The sequence below is a fragment of the Lipomyces arxii genome, assembly GCF_038497795.1.
Source record: "Lipomyces arxii strain Phaff 12-163 unplaced genomic scaffold V1512scaffold_3, whole genome shotgun sequence".
Classification (NCBI taxonomy): Eukaryota; Fungi; Ascomycota; class Lipomycetes; order Lipomycetales; family Lipomycetaceae; genus Lipomyces; species Lipomyces arxii.
Window position 1 is genome coordinate 772,389 of NW_027117702.1, and position 17,600 is coordinate 789,988.

General features: G+C 47.6%; 8 protein-coding genes across 8 annotated transcripts; 2 read left to right on the plus strand and 6 right to left on the minus strand.

Moving 5' to 3' along the window:
* Window positions 1–467: 467 nt before the first annotated feature.
* Window positions 468–1,543, minus strand: V1512DRAFT_259582 (mitochondrial K+-H+ exchange-related-domain-containing protein). Its single transcript, XM_066915677.1, has 3 exons — window positions 924–1,543; window positions 841–879; window positions 468–793 (listed from the first exon to the last, which is right to left on the minus strand). Exons 1-3 carry the CDS (start codon window positions 1,399–1,401, stop codon window positions 516–518), a joined length of 795 nt encoding a protein of 264 aa, XP_066773202.1. The 5' UTR covers window positions 1,402–1,543; the 3' UTR covers window positions 468–515.
* Window positions 1,544–1,594: 51 nt separating this feature from the next.
* V1512DRAFT_259584 (aquaporin-like protein) lies at window positions 1,595–2,912 on the minus strand. The gene has a single exon (XM_066915678.1). It carries the CDS (start codon window positions 2,757–2,759, stop codon window positions 1,683–1,685), a length of 1,077 nt encoding a protein of 358 aa, XP_066773203.1. The 5' UTR covers window positions 2,760–2,912; the 3' UTR covers window positions 1,595–1,682.
* Window positions 2,913–4,144: 1,232 nt separating this feature from the next.
* Window positions 4,145–5,716, minus strand: V1512DRAFT_259588 (uncharacterized protein; the record flags this gene model as incomplete). The annotated part of the gene is made up of 4 exons (XM_066915679.1): window positions 5,515–5,716; window positions 5,294–5,469; window positions 5,217–5,249; window positions 4,145–5,171 (listed from the first exon to the last, which is right to left on the minus strand). Coding segments are annotated over exons 1-4 (1,106 nt in total), but the record flags the coding sequence as incomplete, so codon positions are not given.
* Window positions 5,717–5,841: 125 nt separating this feature from the next.
* Window positions 5,842–7,879, plus strand: V1512DRAFT_221924 (FYVE zinc finger-domain-containing protein). The gene is made up of 3 exons (XM_066913729.1): window positions 5,842–6,171; window positions 6,222–7,311; window positions 7,358–7,879. The coding sequence occupies exons 1-3, from the start codon at window positions 5,869–5,871 to the stop codon at window positions 7,807–7,809; spliced, it is 1,845 nt and encodes a 614-aa protein (XP_066773205.1). The 5' UTR covers window positions 5,842–5,868; the 3' UTR covers window positions 7,810–7,879.
* A 412-nt stretch (window positions 7,880–8,291) lies between these two features.
* Window positions 8,292–11,240, plus strand: V1512DRAFT_251949 (uncharacterized protein; the record flags this gene model as incomplete). The annotated part of the gene is made up of 3 exons (XM_066914693.1): window positions 8,292–9,005; window positions 9,052–10,544; window positions 10,589–11,240. 3 exons carry the CDS (start codon window positions 8,292–8,294, stop codon window positions 11,238–11,240), a joined length of 2,859 nt encoding a protein of 952 aa, XP_066773206.1.
* A 65-nt stretch (window positions 11,241–11,305) lies between these two features.
* On the minus strand, window positions 11,306–13,969 carry V1512DRAFT_259596 (uncharacterized protein). Its single transcript, XM_066915680.1, has 3 exons — window positions 13,884–13,969; window positions 12,767–13,834; window positions 11,306–12,722 (listed from the first exon to the last, which is right to left on the minus strand). The coding sequence occupies exons 1-3, from the start codon at window positions 13,895–13,897 to the stop codon at window positions 11,369–11,371; spliced, it is 2,436 nt and encodes an 811-aa protein (XP_066773207.1). The 5' UTR covers window positions 13,898–13,969; the 3' UTR covers window positions 11,306–11,368.
* Window positions 13,970–15,031: 1,062 nt separating this feature from the next.
* V1512DRAFT_204373 (armadillo-type protein) lies at window positions 15,032–16,375 on the minus strand (the record flags this gene model as incomplete). Its single annotated transcript, XM_066913328.1, has 1 exon — window positions 15,032–16,375. One exon carries the CDS (start codon window positions 16,373–16,375, stop codon window positions 15,032–15,034), a length of 1,344 nt encoding a protein of 447 aa, XP_066773208.1.
* A 265-nt stretch (window positions 16,376–16,640) lies between these two features.
* V1512DRAFT_204420 (uncharacterized protein) lies at window positions 16,641–17,516 on the minus strand (the record flags this gene model as incomplete). Its single annotated transcript, XM_066913330.1, has 1 exon — window positions 16,641–17,516. One exon carries the CDS (start codon window positions 17,514–17,516, stop codon window positions 16,641–16,643), a length of 876 nt encoding a protein of 291 aa, XP_066773209.1.
* Between the last annotated feature and the right edge of the window lie 84 nt (window positions 17,517–17,600).

A 17,600-nucleotide genomic window follows, 5' to 3' on the forward strand; every position in this document is an offset into this window, starting at 1 on the left:
CGACGGTGTCTGCCGTAGGGATCATTGGCTTCTTCAGACGACGGATTGGCTGCGCCGTCATTATGCCGTTCGACTTCGGCTATTTTCTGGTAGTCATGACCCGGAATCCGTTCTGATATGTCAGTTCTTGTCAGATTATTTGTACTGGCATATTACCCCGACGCTCACTCTCAAATCTCCTTTGTCTGCGATCGACAATGATGCTGCATAATGTCAGTGGACGGACGATGTTGAAGAGTTAACGAATACGTACGTCTTGGCCGTCACGTACGTCACGAGAGTAACTCCAGCCGCGATCGCGAAACCTTTTCTAATAAAATAATCAGCCTGATCTTTACGTTCTCACACCAATCTCGTACAGGATCTTTTGCACACTGAGGTTTGACATTTGGTGGAGTGAGAATAGCGTCGGAATTTGAGATGTAGTGCAAATCTAAGGGGTTTGTGCGTTAAGTATAATATAAGGGTTTAGTGTCGAAATCACTGTCTATTCAATATTTTACAATCTTTTACAATCAACTTCCCGCTTTTTCTCTTTCCGCCTTTTCTTTTATCCGCGATCTGACTTGGTGCAGTGCTTTGTGGAGTTCAGACCCAATTTCGTCTGCGTCGAGTATTTTGGTAACAGTCGCGACCTGCGAGTCCTGTAATACCATCTGTTCGCTCGCACCTTTTGGCAGAGCGACGGTCATTGGCGGCTCGCTTTCGTATAGTACCTGTAGGTCTTTGGACGGTTCGAGCACGAATTTCTGTTCTTTGACGATCCTGATCAGGAGTTGACAGCCTTCGTATGCTACTTGTATTAGTCAACTGCGGAATGTCACACACTACTCAGTATACCTTTCCAGTGTGACCAGGCTCTGTAGAGCATGTACATGCCTTATTGTAAGCACAGTACTAAAATTAACACATACTGTACATACCCGGAATATTCGGAATGACCGGAAGCAGAGCAAGAGGCAAAGTAAACGGTGATCCCAGTAAACTCAGCAACATGAACTTCAAATGATACGGCGCCTTGTCCCTCGCAAACGCAGCCACCAGCCCAGCAGCTTCACTCTCCTTCACAATTCCAGTCGGAAACACGACCGGCACGTTCTCGACCAGCTGCTGTCCTTCTTTTTTCCGCCCCCACCGTCTGTCGCCCGGAAACAGTCCTGCCGGCGCAAACGGCACGGTCTTGAGACACCACTCCTCGTACGGAGTGTTTGCAAGCACCCGGTTTCCAAATCTAGTCACTTTCAGCTTCCACCATGTGCTCGACCGTTCCCACGATGTCCACATCACGTGGATCCGTGTAGCTATCTTGTCGTCGAGCCGGGTCCGGATCGCGTGAGGAACTGTGCGCTGGGTGACAATCATTCGGCGCGCGGTCGACAATGGGAGAATCACGATCCTCATTTTTCTCGTGTTTTTTGAATTATAATGTAAAATCGGTGTATAGTCTCTCCATGTGCTTCAACACTTGCGAGTTATATCTGGTCACTTGGATTGAACAATCGTAATTTCTCGGTCTTCGAGGATGATCTGCGGCTTTTTAAAAAACGTCATTCTTCAGCCTCGACCACCTTCTTGCTCTACGTATACTATTTATATCGTAACAAAATGCATAATGAATACAGAAATCTAAAACTATACAGTACTCCTACACTCAAAAAACTTAATCTATACAAAAAATACAATTAAACAGTCTTTTCGCCTCGGGTAGCCGCGTTACGGCGTCGAAGGTCACTGTTAACAGTTCCCTTGATGCTCTCAACCGTTCCGACAGGGTCCGTCACGATGTTTTCTGACTCGCCATCGTAAACCATGAAATCAAAAATAGCCTGACCGAAAATGGCACCAGGGAACGGGATGATAAGCGGAATCCAAAAGTAATGGCCGTAAGCAGAGAAGACCTCGTGTCCGTATCCTGCCATGAAACTAACCAACCGAGGCGCAAAGTCACGCGCAGGGTTCATGGCGTATCCGGTCTGCCATCCGATGGACGATCCGATGGTGAACAATGCGAGTCCGAGAAGCAACGCTCGGATGAGATGCCATTCAGTTGCGAGCTTGTATGGTAACTTTGGTGAAGCCTGGCATGCAATAGCGTTGACAAACACAGCCAGAATAGCACTGCAAGTAAACTCTTGCATGACTTTACCAGGCAGGTCGAGGAAAGCTGTAGGGTATGTGCAGAAAATGCCAGCGGTAGTGAACTCACCAACAACTTGACGGATCCCGCCGTCGAAGTTTGTCAATGCGTTTCGGTACGTTCCATAGACAATTGCGGCACCAATACCGCAACCCATCATCTGGGCAAATGCGTAGATAGGAAGCTTCTTCCAGGGGAAGCCTCGAAAAATGCAGTTTGTAACAGTAATAGCAGGGTTCAAGTGGCCAGCAGCACCGCCCGCGACAGCACAGAGATATCCGACGGTCAGACCGAATCCGAAACACAGATTAATCGTGGTCGAGTTACCATTCGAGTGATTTGACAAAATAGATTGAGCAACTGCGCCATCACCGGCAACAATCAGAATCATGGAACCCATCATTTCCGCCAAAGGCTCACGAACAATACGGCGGAACTTGTGATACCGAGTAACCTTGACACCTTCAACGCGTTCTAATTCTTCACGTTCAAGTTCATCCTCACCACGCAAGTCGTTCCGGCGAAGATACTCGTCCTGAGGCGAGTTGATGTGATCAAACATTCTCTTCGACTCAAACGGTGACGGAGTGCCTGATGTGTTGATGTCCTGTATAGAGCCCATTGGAATGTTTTTGAAAAAAAGAAGGCCTTGTAGACAAAACTGGAGGACTGGGGGAGAACTGGGGGAGAACTGGGGGATTGGGTCGACTTTTATGGCCGGAACTTCTTTTTAGCGCGCGAAGGAAGCAGCAGGTGACTTGACTGTAGTGTGGCCCGTCCGGAGTGTAATCAAAAAAATTTAAACTTTGTCTTGGGTAGCTCTGCCTCGGAAAGAGGGTATCAGAAACCTTAATCAATCCGATGTTTGTTCACCACTGTCTCACTTAAAGATTATAGTCTTAATAATAGTAGGATTTTCAATGTTGGTAAATATAATACAATTAAATAGATCAAATTATTATTACGTTTCGATATTTTTAAAGTGAATTTAGATATTTTAATTATTAGCAAAAAGAGTGTTAATGAATAAATTGACAGTCACGGTACAAAGTTTCTCCGCACCTACCCCGTGTCCCACCATTTCACCTGTTTTTCGTAGCAGCGATGAGAACCCACAATCCCTATAAACCCTAACAAACGCTCCGCGATTCTTTATTCGGAAAAACACTTTTATCCGTAAACCCTGCACCGCATTCTCTCCGAGACATCGTCACATTTGGATCGCCCCCGCTTTCATTTCCAAATATAGACGAATCAACTGTTAAAAAAAAAGAAACAAAAAAAGAGTGTTCAATAGTTGTATAACAAATTAATAAACAACCGAGTTAATATTGGAAACTGCATATGACAGTAACTTAATTTCGTTTGAGAACGCGGGAACAATTTTCCCTTTTGTCTCTTGCATCGGGTAAGGGTTTACTCAAAGCGTGCATTCAGCGAACTTTTTCCGGTCTCGACAAAACATTTCGAGTCCTCCCCCTCTTGCCCCACCACGTTCTACTGTTCAAATTTGATAATTTTACTTTTGGTTATCTCATTTTTCATCCTCTGCTTCCCTTGTTTATGAACAAAGATCAAGAAGTAAACGGGCACAGGAAGAAACGAAGAAGGCGGATTCGTCCGCGCAGACAGCTCACTGATTCGCAGCCAGTAAACGGGCATAGTACGCAAATTAAGCGGCGCAACGATAACCCTAGATCTGAAGCTAGCTCATCCTTGCAAAACTTAATTCAAACTGATAATGCCGTACTAGAACACCCCGCTGAACTTGGGCCGGCCATAAAGCTAGAACATGCTGATCTCGACCACCACGTCGATGACGATAACAGCAATTGTGACAGTCTCGAGCATGGTCTGACCGCCGAACTCGATTCACTTTCCGGGCATTCTCCTCAAATTTCGGAACTATCATCATCAACCACTACAGACGATGAGGATGAAGATGGAGATGATGATGAAAGCGATAATGAGAGCATAATTTCGCAAACTGAATTAGACCGTCGCGAATCAGAAGCCGAAGACGCAATGAACAAAGAACTTGAAAATTATGACGAGTCACTCGACGAAAAATATCGGAGTTCGTTGTGGGCTTACATCAGACACGGGCCTTCGGGGTAAATCACAGAGTCAGCATATTCGCCGTGCATGCCAAACATTACACTTATAAGCAAATTACGCTTCTTTCCCCGCTCAATCTGATTATTTTTCCGCGATCTTGTGTAATCATCGTCGTATTAGTCTCCCTCGCATTTTCATGTGACCTCCGCTTGACCCTTGTAAATTATAATTATAGTACAAATAAACCACCAGACTCCTCACAAAACTAATTAGCCTCGTCTGCTGAAGTCGTAATTGCACCATCATCAGACTCAGTCGGAACTTCGCTCTCAGCCTCCGCTTCCGCTTCCACTTCCGCCTCCACATCAACCTCCGCGGCTACACTCTGTCGTTTTCGAATCCTGTGCGGGGAAGAACCCGGCGTCGGTGACGACATATACTTCTGAGATGCCACCCCATTCCCTCTACCCCGTCCTTTGCTAAGCGGACTTTTATGATACGCGTCCATCGTAGCGCTACGGTGCTGCCTGACGGTCACCGAATCCTCGTCAATCTCACTCGCACTTGTCGATACTTTTCGTTTCCGTGTCCGTGTTGGTGGGGTCCGCAGTGCTGGTGCTTTTCTTTTCCGTCTAGTCGGCGTGACAACTCTCTGTTCTGGCTCGTTTTCTTCAATCTCAAAGTCCTGATCGAGATCACGGTCTCCACCAAGTTCTTGGATTTTCTTCTTCTTCTCATTTAGTAACAGCCTGACCTTTTCTAGGATCAATTTCTCGCTTGTGTCTTTTTTGTCAATAAACTCTCTGATTTGATCATTCAGTGCGTCAATCTGGGCTCTACTGTTGCGCAATTCTTTCTCCACTGCAACCATTTTGCGACTTTGAAGCAAATAGTCGCGGATCCCGTCTGTCTGCCACCGAGACAAATTTATTGACACGTCGTCATTGTATTCAAACTCAAACGTTCCTAAAATAGTCTATCCCAGTCAAAACAGCACCTCGCAGAACTTTCAAGCACTCACAATGAAATCATCAAAGTAGTGTTCGAGAGTGACCTTTATTATTAGTACGTTGAGCAATTGACTACATATAGCAGTACCTCGTAATTTCCATGCTTTTTAGCACCTTTCATGAACGATTGTGGGTATAAATACTTGTCAACAGTGTTTGGATCAGTAAATGTGTTGATGTGAAGAAATGCCCATAGAATCAGACTTCCCCAGTCTTCATCAGACATTATGTTCTTTGGACCTCTATACTCGCGACTGCTTGTCACTCAAACACATCAGCCTGATACTAAGCAGAACTAAACAAGCCTACCTCGACACGAAAACGGGTTCTTGCCATCTGTCGCGACCAATGTAAAGTCGTACGCTGATCTGGTCGAGTCCTCTATTTTTCCGGCACAAATTACAAAAGGCCGCTTCTCTGTTTCTGCAAATGACATTGGCCCATGAACCTCGTCAGGTTTTCGCTTGTACAAAGTCGAATCATCTACGTCATTGTCCATTGCGTACGTTTGATGGTTCGTGGTGGTCAAACTGTCTTCAGGGTCTGCATTAGTCGCATAAACTACTGCGCATTTGAGTCAGGGTTAACTTTAATAATCCTCCATCTTCGACTTACACCACTTGCACAAACTATTCACTTCACAGACACAGAAATCCCTGGAAAATGGTCTCGCCAACCAGATCCAACCGGGATAGATCTTTTTCGCCAATTGGTCATGACCTCATTCGCTCGTCGTCGCCGGTGCCGTCGATCGCGTCAGTCTCGTCAGGTGCGCCGACGGTAGTCGAGACTCTGAAGCCAAAGCGACATGCACAGAACCCGACCATTCATCGGTCGAGACGGGTTATTGGAAATGATAGCTTTCAGTTGCCGCCGGACCCAGTCGCTCAACAAGTTTCCTCGCCGAGGCGTCATCAAGATGAGAGCTATGAGAGCGTGATCTGCCCGGTGTGTAATCATGAGATGGTAAGTTTCTGTATGATATATGTAGAAAGCCTTTTACTAATAACGTGCAGGCATCTGTTACACAGCTGGACCGTCACTTGGAAGAGGCACATAACGATATGGGGCAGAATATGCAATCAAAATTTATGAAATATTTAACAAAAGCAAAGAACTTCACTCCAGTTCAAGCACTTAATCAGACATTAGCATACGCAGATTTGTCCGATTTGAGTTTCGCAATGCCGATGGGCCCAAACATTGGTCCAGACGGCTTGGCCTCGTTTTCGTCTTCGCCGTCGCATGGAGCGGGATTCGCAGGTCCCCAGCATTCGGGCAACGGGTCTGGTGTTACGTTTGTTGGACACCACAACTTGGCGCCGTCTGCAGGTGGTCGGGCGACACCTGTTCTGCAGGCATCGCATGTCACCGCGGCCGTGCCGCAAAAGCCACGACTGACGGAAGACTTAATCACTCGCGCGCATTGGCAGCGGGAGACGGGAAACGACGTGTGTTCGGAATACAAATGTCGGCGGCTGCTGACAACCAAGACTGGCAAGGGCAACTGCCGGTCTTGTGGACGGTTGTTTTGTGATGAACATCTGGGATGTCAGATGAAGCTCAACAAGCGGGCAAAGTGGGACCCTGTGCATGGCGTTTGGGCCCGGGTCTGCTTTTCTTGCTTCGAGAGTCGGCCCGGGTTTAATGATGCGTCTGGAATGGTGGAAGATATCACGTCTTCGTTTAAAGAGACGCGGCGAAAGACCGTGACAAAGGCGCATTTGGAAGCCAATCTGTTGGAAAAACGGTTGGTAAAACTCATTAAATTACTGTTGGATACCAATGATCCAAGTGTGGTTGATAGGAGCAAAGGTATACAAAGCGTGAATTTGAACGGGAAGCCGACTGAAGTTGCTCTCGGAGCTGCCGGTGTGGCGGCCACAATGGCGACAGGATATTTCAAACAGATTAGGAATTACCGAAAACCCCCAGAACAGGCTGTGGTTGCTTGGGAAGATGACAAAGACGTGAAGGAATGTTCGTACTGTAACCAGACATTTTCGTTTTCGTTAAGGAAACATCATTGCAGATTATGCGGTAAAGTCGTGTGTTCATCTCCGGACACAAGTTGCTCTTCAAAGATTTTATTGGACAATGAGCTACGTACGTTGGAGTTTAATGCTGAGTTGAGTTTATGTTAACTAGATAGTATCATCGTATTTACCAGAGAAGGTGGATGATTCAATAAGCGTGAATATCAGGGTATGTAAAGACTGTCGGTCAGTTGTGTTTGGGATGCGAGAGTTTGCAAAGGACGTTGCACGCAGACCCAAATTCGTCGAAGTGTATGCAAACATGGTTGAGTTCAAGCGCGGGATCGAGATGCTATTGCCCCGGTTCCAGAAACTACTTGACAATTTCAACGACCCAAATAAACCTCCGTCTCACGAGTTTATGACCGAAGCATCTAAGGTCCGCAAGCGACTATTGTATAGCTTCCAGGAATTTGATACGGCAGCCAAACAAATTTGGAAAATGCCGACCAAGTCAGCTCAACAGGCAAAACTACAAAATAACATTCACATCTCTGCCATGACCGTGCTGCAGATGTACATGTTGCCGTTGAAGTCACTACCACATGCATTAAAGCACTCTCAATAGGAATAAAATGGACATGGAGTTTTAGTATTTTTGGAGTTCTATAGTTTATATCAAACATAATTGGGTGTGTTCCAAGCAAGTGTAAATTGATTTTAACCTGAATATCAAACCCTAACCGTCGGTGGTCACATCTCGATGTGTCGAGAACGACTCGAATGATCCAGCGCCAAAACTGCTGTGCCGGAATTCCGCCAATTCGAGCACTTGGAAAGGCCAAAAACACTTTCGTTTTATTGTTCGGTTTTGGAATTGTCGTCGCAGTTACAAACGACATCTCTAAGCGCTGTTTTCAGGTCACTCGATCCTTACAACGCGACGGAGTGGGACCCCTTTGACCCATTCATGTATACTATCACCATAATCACCGACACTCGTACCGATACTCAACAAATAACTTTATGAATTTGTCTTTGACGTCGCCGTCATCTTCTTCAGCAACCCAACCGTCATCCAAATCGTACCTGGTGCCAGAGCCGTCGGCCATGGACGCAATAGACAGGCGCATGCTCGGGCTCAGAGCCAAGCTATCGCCTGATCCGTACGCGGATCCAGCGTTCATGGAGGATTATGTCACGTATTTGTCGCCGCACAAAACGCAGACCGTGCCGCGCGGATTGGCGGTCGCGGACGCATTTCGGTCGGACTCGGCTAGGGGCCGCATGCTCACGGCCACAAGTCTGTCTGACATAGACGAGTACTACCCCGTGTCGGGTGCAGATATGGACCCGCCTGTGCTGCCGACAAAGTTGGTAATTAGGCCAGGTGCGGACGTGAGACCGACAGACGGACCGGATACTCGCCGCGCATCGACTGGGTCCGCTCCTGCGAGCAGAGACAGGCATCATCGTGCCAGAGACGAGAGTAAAGACCACCGCCGGACATCTGATCATGATAGGCATTACAGACATGACGGTGAGAAGGACCACAAGCTGTCGTTCTCTTCTTCGTCGCATAGAGAGCATGATAGAAGGTCGTCGCATTCACCCAGAGATCATGAACTTACGACCAGACGCGACAGTACGAGTGGTAGCAGACATGAACATAGAGATAGCTCGCATAGCAAACATGACTCTCATACTAGTCAAGACAAACTAGATGACAACGGCCAGAGTAGATCTACACCCAAGAATTCGAAAGTTACATCAGACAAGCCAAAGTCAAGTAAAGATGCCGATAAACAGAGAGTGACAACTAAGGTACCTGATCAGAGGTTTATTGACTACACTACTAATTTATTGCCAGTCCGACAAAGCATCCTCCAATCACACTATAACACTTCCACCAATGCTTAGTCCTACTCTCCCACCTTATTTTGACTCGATACTTTTTGATGACTCGGCAGAAAAGAAGTTTGAAATGCCGCAGCTGCTTAGTCCGACACTGCCGTCTATCTATGATTCTGACTCTGACAATTCATCCTCACTAGCTGGACTAGGTATCCGAATGAACGGTAGCACTGACAAGAAACCTGAGTTTTCAATAAAGGGCGCAGCGTCGTCAAACTCAGAAACAGTTGTGAATCTGCCTGTTGAGAAAACTAAGAAAGAAATTAAAAACGATTCGAAAGATGTCAAAACTGAACCGAAAGAGTACAGAAAGGAACTTGTCAAAGATGCTAACAAAGAGCCTGTCAAAGACATCAAGAAGGAAAGTGTCAAGAAAATAGAAATAACCAAAGAACCCAAAAGAGAACCACCAAAGGAACCTGCAAACTTCAAGGAGTCTGCTAAGTTGGAAGAGTCTACAAGGCTGAAAGACTCAATAATAAATCCGAAAGAGTCCACGAAGCTGAAAGACTTTTCTACTATGCAGCCTTCAAAGTCGAAGGAGTCTACGAGATTGGAATCTGCCAAGCTGAGGCAACCTGTTAGGGACATGAAAAAGGGCTTGGAAGAACTAAAAGAAAACAGAAAAGATGCTCTGAAAGCGTCAACCTCGACAAAGTCGGTCAGTCGGATAGTAGTACTTCGAGTACCTAGTTTCAAAAACAAGCGTTCATCCTTGCCTCCCACCAGTGCAGCTCAGTCTAAGCGACGAAAAGTTGAAGAAGAACCAGAAGTGCCACTCCGCGCTGCTGCCAAACCAGCAAGTTCTGTCCAGAAACGACAATCTCCCAAGCCGGCATCTACCAACACGTCAACACCCGTGATTGGGTCTTCTAAGCTATCAGCAGTTTCGACTTCAAGTACGCCGACTTTGACGCCCACTATCGCTTCGACTTCGTTCGTATCCAAGCAGCCATCCAACAAGTCGCCTCAACCTAGCACGGCAGCGGCAAAGATCGCGACGACTAGCGAAAAACACGCAGAGAAATCGGTGTCGCCGAACATGCCAGAGCAAGTCATGACTCCACCTCCGACTACAAATCTCGGCGACATGTCTGTCACGCCAGGGACGCCGGGGACCAAAAAGAGCACGCTGGCAGAATACAAACAACGTAAACGCAATTTCGTCGCCGACAGCTTTTCTTTCGCCGCACCTGAATTGGAGAAAACAAACTCAGCGCCGGGTGCGTCAAACGTGCGGGTAGCGGCGGTGCCTGTGCAGCGCACAAACAGCACGAGCGCAGTCTCATCGAGTACTTCAAACCCGGATGCCGACCGCGGTGCCCAACTGTTGGAAAATAAAGCCAAGTGGTGGCTGTCGCTTGCGACCGACCGCAAACACCAGTCTGACCGGCATAAAGAGTCGGGCGATATTCGGATGGCAAGTCTTTACGCAATGGATGCTCTACTGTAAGCTTACGCTTGTTATTAATTGGCCTTATTAACGTTTACAGTGCATATCTTGTTGGTTTTGATTATGAAGATAAATGTGCTGTGATCCAAGGTCGGATTCCATCGGAAAAAGGTTGGATGACGCTGGTGCCCTACGGAAGCCATTTGGTCAATCTTCACCAGGGCAGCAAATCACCGGTTCTTGTCGGACTGAGCTACTATATTCGCGCGGTCGTGTATCTCCGAATGGCGGGATTCCAGCAGCAATGCATCAAGCAGCTGAGATCAGGCGAACAGTCTGTCGCCGCGGCCGAGTCTCCGGAGACGACTACGTCTTCTTCCGCCAGCGGACAGTCTAACGACCTGCTCGAGCTGTTTAAGACTATGTCTAAGAACATTGACCTTGCGGCATACGATTTGCAGCGCGGGTCTCGCCTGCTGCCGATCGACATGGTCATCTCCAATTTCCCTGAAACTTGGCGCAGGCGGACCGCAGCGACAGAGTACCTATCCGGCACCGCGCCGGCGGTGTTTGGTGGGTCGACCAACGGGCCAGGACTCAGACCACTGGTTGACAAGTACGTGCTCCCGATCCAGACGTACAGTGGTGTGCGCGAGGTTGCGGCGTTTGGGGCGGTGTTGCTTAGCGAGTGGGCTGAACAAAATCATTTTCGGTACGAGTCGGTGTTGGTTAAAGGTGTTGAGCGGGCATGATTTAATTTTTGTTTTAATTTTTGTTTTAATTTTTTTTTGTATAGTATTGGGCGGAGCCTGTTTGGTCAAAATTTAATCACGTTTTTATTCACAACTCGGTAGATTACAAAATACTCAAAAAGAAAAAATTACCACAACACGCATCGAGGAGTCTTAGCAGTGCACTTGAACGCATCAATAAAGTCCTGCGAGTCCTCCATCGCGGCCAGGACACGCACGAAACTGGGCGAGTGAGGGTCAGTGTAGATTCTCTGGGCCGCAGTTCCAGGTCTGATCTTGCCGCACCACCATCTTCCGTAGTTCACAAAGAAAAGCTGTTCTTTTGTTAGGTTGACTCCGGGTAAAAGCATGCTCGGGCTCGTGAGCTCCGTCTTCTTCCACGCCGCAAAAGCGGCCGCAATGCCGCCGTTATCCGCAATATTCTCGCCCTCGGTCAGCTTGCCGTTGACGTGGAGCACGTTGCCTTCTTCGTCAATGACTGAGTACTCGGAGTACTGGTCGATGAAGCACTGTGCGCGGGAGTCGAACTCGCGCGACGTGTCGGCGGTCCACCAGTCGTTCAGGACACCATGCTGGTCGTACTCACGGCCCTGGTTGTCGAACGCATGCGAGAGCTCGTGGCCGGCGACCGCGCCAAACGCGCCGTAGTTCATGTAGCTTGGCTGCGACTCGGAGAACACGGGCGGCTGCAGGATTCCGGCAGGGAACACAATCTCGCCAAGCGGCGGGTTGTAGTACGCGTTGACGGTCGCTGGAGTCATGGCCCACTGCGCGCGGTCGGTCAGCTTACCGAGAGACTCCCATTCTTCTGTAGCGGCAATCTCGCGTGCGGCTACGTAGTTCTCAAAGAACGTCGTCGGGCTGACGTGCATGTCCTTGTAGTAATCAGCAAGGTTGGACGCGTCCTTGACGTTAGGGCTCTGGTCGGGGTATCCGATCTTTTGAACAATGTTGTTGACCTTCTCAATTGCGACACCCTTGGTCATTGCGTCCATCCATGGCAGTCTCGTGAGTTTTTCAATAAAGGCGTCCTTGATGCCGTAGATGATGTCCTCCCCAATTTGCTTTGCCACCGGCGAAAATGCAACCTCGGTGTAGTATCTGCCCAAGATCCAACCGGTCAAAGAGTCGACTTCACGGACACAGGTTTGCCATCTCTGGCTGCGGACTGACGGGTCAATGCCACGCAGTCTGTTTCGAAACTCGGTCACTGGCTGCGCAGCGTCGTCGGACAAGTGGGTGGCCAAAACCTCGATTGCCTTCCACAGAAAATACGTCTGTAGAGTCTCACGAGACGTAGTGCTCAAGACTGTGGTCAAGTCGGTCAGGTACTGTGGATACGAAACAATGATTTGCGATGGCAACGAGGTCGATTTGGTCATTGTCTTGATGATGTGGTTGAAGTCAAGCGAACTGAATGCTTGCTGAAGCTGGTAAGGTGTGTATGGGTGGTAAGTCTTTGATCCATCAAACAATTCCTCGCTGTTTTGTCAGTAGCTGAATTCAAGTGCAAGCAGTACACTTACAGATCCATGCCGATATTAGCCAATCTGGTCTCAAAAGCAACGACTTCTTTGGCAAGTTGTTCGTATCGAGCATCGGTTTCAGCAGCAGAAAGAGTAGAATTGGCGTCCTGCAAAACATTTGCGAGTACGTTTTTGATTGCTATAGCGTACTCCGTCGTGATGGTCTCTCTTGCATAGTAATCCTTTGACGGCAGTCCGTTCATGGGCTGGTACAGTTTAAGAGCAGTGTAGTCAGGGTTCATATCATCCGCATCGATGTCGAACTGGATGATGGCAGTGACTGCGAGGGTCTGAAGGTAAATAACAGCCTCGGTCAGATCATCTGCAGTCGCACGTGAGTTGGATTCAAAGGTGCCAACTGGAGCCTCGAGCCAGGTTTGCACGGTCTCAAAAGTGTTGCTCAAGACAGGGTAGGTAGCCATAATTTTCTCGAGAATAGGGTAAATTGGCATGGCTCCACGCGAAGTGATACGGTCAGTGTCCATGCACGCAGAGTAAACACTGGTGGCCTTATCCCAGATCTCGCGGTCGGCAGCATCTCCGCCTGGAAAGGGCCCTTCAAGAATCTGACGCGAGAGCCTGAGCGAGTCCTCAAACATGACAGTCGAGGTGAAGTAATCGCCCTGCTCCGGTCTGAGGTCATGCGAATCGATCCAACCTCCACACGTGTACTGGAAGAAGTCGTTGCACGGGTCCGCGTTCAAATCCGTATCTGCCAGGATCCCGGCTGCGACAGTCACACACTCAGGTGTCATGCACACCTGAGCTGTTGGGTCTCTGTTGCGATGGGACAGATTCCAGATGCCTCTGAGCACGAGCAGAAACAGTAAGAAGGCAACGAACGCGAGCGCGAGCTTCATCCAGAACGGGCGCCGTTTCGGGCCGGGCGCTTCGGGATTGACAGCGCTGTCATCCGACGCAAAAATCGCAGTCACTGTCTCGTGGTTTGTCGGGTACGGGATCTCGTTGGTGGTCTCGGACGTCAACAATGGAGCCGAGTCTGCTTCATCATCGCTCGCAATGCTGCTATTGCTATCGGGAATTCTGTCCCTGGTTGGTTCTCGTTCACTATGTTTTAATCAGAATGTGCTTAGTCGATAAATACCTTGCTACATACGAGTGGTCAGCCATTGTGGTTAGAATTGGGTGTGGTGAGAGCAATTGCGTTTTTACGCCGGGGAAGATTAATCGATAAGACCCCAAGGTTGTACAAAGGCCATCAACGTTTATTTACTACCCAAATTACTGTTGACTCAGTATAAGTCTACGCCAATACTCTAACAGAGTGCCACTTTCATTATTCAGTATTTATTAGTTTCTTCTCATTATTCTGATAAAAGTATTGCGGTTGTAAAATAGTTGGAAGGTGATAGCGTATATGTTGAGTGTTTGCGCATATAGAGCCCTAACCATTAAATTAAAATGTGATTACTTTATAGTAATACTGTTCCCGCAATTTTTATCTCATAACAACATAAATCACATACACACTTTCTTATCGATACATCTACCTTCTCGTTGTTTTTTCTACTATTTCTGCGTTAATTGCGTCTGCTAAAAGACAATCAAGATTCGTCACGTGAAATTACTAAATCAGCCGCACATTACGTCATAACCTTTAAGAATCAAACCTTATTGTTAGCGAGTTTACAAAATTTACGAATTTCTCGCCATTTCTTTGTTTACAACTTTCCTAATTAGTTTAATTGATCCTCACCTCTCACGTTCAAACTAAATTATTTACCACTCTTTATTATATAGCATAATAACAAAAAATATGTTTCGTCACAATAGAGTACATCATTCAAATAAACGATAGCAAGATTCACCACACTTCTCGCCGGTCCCTGCATGCTACTCAAGCTTAAATTTCCATACACATCTTCTTCCCACACTTTCACTCACACAAAAATGACTCTAACATTAGCAATAGAAATATAATCACATAAATACAAGAAAAAGTTCGGTATGATGACGCTTTTTTAAGTCCACACCCGTCCCGCAATAAACAATATAACATGACATTTGCCTTCCGATAGTAATGATGCAATCCCCCGGTTGGTGTATCCCACTAATGAGCATAGTGACCATGGTTAAAGGTAGAAAAAGTATAAAAAAAAAAAATGGTGGTGGATCATTGTACAAGAAATCCACGTCGCAACAAAACTTAGTCTCCACACGCGACGTGCATAAAGTTCGTGAATAAAAAGGTGATGGTACAAAAACAAAAAAAAAAAAAAAGAAACTGAAATCGAACCGTGTACTTTACATATAATTATAGCCCCCAAAGTCCCCGCTGGTAAAAGTATTGCGGTAAGCTTGCTGGTGTACAGATAGGTGGGGTGGTGGATACTGTGGGTGCCCGTGTTGCTGCATTTGCTGCGGGCGGTGGTTATGCTGTCGCGGTTGCTGCTGGGGTATGTAATTACCGTTCATGCCTCCGTGAATAGGTACATTGTCTTGAATATCCAGCCCCTGCATCCGACGAGAAAGCGAATTGGGGTTCGGTGTACTGGACCCAGGATGAGGATATCCTTGGTATGGCGAAGCAGCGACTCCATTCGTAGGGCCTGGGGATGCTCCCGCAGACGAGCCAGCAATCTTGGACTGAATTCTGCGGCCATATGGCGTATTGCGAATTGACGGCAGAATAGGTCTGATTGCGTCCACAAGCATAGTCTTGGTCTGCGGATCCGCAAAGTCGAGCGCGGTCTGAATCACGTAATTTGCAAAGGAGTCTCGTAACAATTTCTCCAAAAATACGGACGACAAAAGTTCTTCAATCAGAATCTTGCGAGTCGACGGCTCGGCAATCCGAATACACTTTTCGATGACATTCGAGCTAAACTTCTGCATAGACAGAGTGCAAATGTTACCAGCAAATCGACGAATCAACGGATCCGAGTACTTTGAGTCGCACAAGTCAAGAACGTATTGGGTCACGTAGTTTCCAAACGGATCTTGAACAAGCGTGAATGCATGAGTAGTGATTTGGTTGACGAGCTGTAGCTTTTGCTCGTCAGACGCATGATCAATGCACCGTTGCAAAACGCAGCAACCATGTCGGTGTGTTCCTACAGTCACACAGTTGTCACTGACCGCATCAAAAATAAATTGTGCGTCTGTGGTAGAAAGTCTATTGAGACACTTCTGTATAACGTGGTTTCCATTCAGATCCTGAATAAGCTCAACGACGTTTGTCTTGAGCGCATTGACAATCAACCGAATCTGCTCAGGAGTAGAAACATGCTCAATCATCTTCTGCAAAGCACGAGTGCCATGCTGGTTCAGAGCGATCTTAACAAGCTGAGGCGCCGCAGTCTCGACAAGAACGGTACGCTGTGCGTCAGTCGCATGTTCAAGCAGTTTTTGGCACAAATAGTTGCCAAATGGATCAACCATAAGTTCGACAACGTGTGGGCAGGTTTCGTTAAAGATCATCTCCAAATACGCAGGGTTGCGTTCCTCAAGTTTCTTCTGCAAGTATCTGCACCCATGCTGATCTTTACAAAGCGAGTAGATCTCGTTTTGAAGGCTCTCAAGCATCACATTTGCAAACCGATTCACGTCTTGGTCACTCTGGCGTCTGCCAGAAGAGGACGACTGCATCATTACCGCCGACTGCGATGGCTGTGCAAACTGTGAGAGCGAGTGCTGATGATGGGCAGCAGGTGGACCAGGAGTTGACCCTTTAGGTATATATGGGGCGCCTTCGGACGTTGCTTGTTGTCCGCTACCCTTATAGTACGGATAAGAGTATTGCATGCCTGATGGCAAACTACCAGGTCCCTGATAAGGATATCCTGCCGGAGACGGAACAGGTGAAATTTTTTCGTTAAAGCCTGGACGTGGGCTGATCGATCTAGAGAAACGATCACCTTCGACTGATCGCTGCGACGACTGGCGCGAGTGTGAAATGTCGTGAGGGAACGAAGGCTGTGGAAATTAGCATGCGCAGACAAAGCAATTGTTGGCTGCATACCTTAGGTGCACCTGATCCACTAAACAACTGATACGAAGTCATGTCTACAGAAGCACGCTTGTCATGCTGTGCCTCAGCATACGACATGCCGACATTTGACAGACTGTGCTGATGACCAGGTCTACGGCCCATGAATTGCCACATTTGCTGCTGCTGATTTGGTTGTTGCTGCTGGCCTGCCGGAGGCTGCTGCTGAGCAATAACAGGAGGCTGTGACGCTGATGCTTGGTTGAAGCTTTCACGGCGGATCAGCATCGGAAACCGGTCGTCGTTGAATTTGAGATCGTTTGCCTGAGAAGATCCGTCGTCTCCAAAAAGGAACTTGGTAGTATTGATCTGGCCAAGACTGTAGACGGAATCAACGTCGCCACCACGGGTAGCATAGTACACAGGATCGTCATTGGATGATCGTCTGTTAGACCCTAGCTGGGTATTTGTGAGTGTCCGTGTCCGTGGAATCTGATCCTCCGGTGGTGTCATGAGCTGATTGCCAGACATGCGTAGCACTCCGTTTGGAGTCACCAAACCAGCCACTCCCACCGGAACCGTATTGGAGCGTATTCTATCGCCTCCGACACCGGTTGCAGGTGGAAGTGAGTCTCTATAGTCCGGTGGTGTTGTCGGTTCACTTATAGGAGTTGTCAAGTTTGTTCCGTTGTCAGTTTCTTCTGCTGCCATTTGCAAGATCATTTGCTCATCTTTGCGCTGTTGTTCTGCCAGGATATGCATTTCTTGTTCAAAAAGACGAATACGCTCCTGACGAGCCATTTCGTGTTCATAACGCTTCTGTTCGAGCTATTGAAATTAGCATTGATCGACAAAACGTGAGCAGGCAAGAAACTGAGAGAAGAG

Coding starts and splice junctions, on each gene's coding strand:
- V1512DRAFT_259582 (XM_066915677.1), bottom strand. CDS start 1,401: ATGAGGATCGTGATTCTCCCATTGTCGACCGCGCGCCGAATGATTGTC. Junction 880..923: donor GGTCATTCCGAATATTCCGG/GTATGTACAGTA, acceptor GCTTACAATAAG/GCATGTACATGCTCTACAGA. Junction 794..840: donor AGCCTGGTCACACTGGAAAG/GTATACTGAGTA, acceptor TAATACAAGTAG/CATACGAAGGCTGTCAACTC.
- V1512DRAFT_259584 (XM_066915678.1), bottom strand. CDS start 2,759: ATGGGCTCTATACAGGACATCAACACATCAGGCACTCCGTCACCGTTT.
- V1512DRAFT_221924 (XM_066913729.1), top strand. CDS start 5,869: ATGGTCTCGCCAACCAGATCCAACCGGGATAGATCTTTTTCGCCAATT. Junction 6,172..6,221: donor CGGTGTGTAATCATGAGATG/GTAAGTTTCTGT, acceptor AATAACGTGCAG/GCATCTGTTACACAGCTGGA. Junction 7,312..7,357: donor TTTATTGGACAATGAGCTAC/GTACGTTGGAGT, acceptor TTAACTAGATAG/TATCATCGTATTTACCAGAG.
- V1512DRAFT_259596 (XM_066915680.1), bottom strand. Junction 12,723..12,766: donor GCTAATATCGGCATGGATCT/GTAAGTGTACTG, acceptor CTGACAAAACAG/CGAGGAATTGTTTGATGGAT.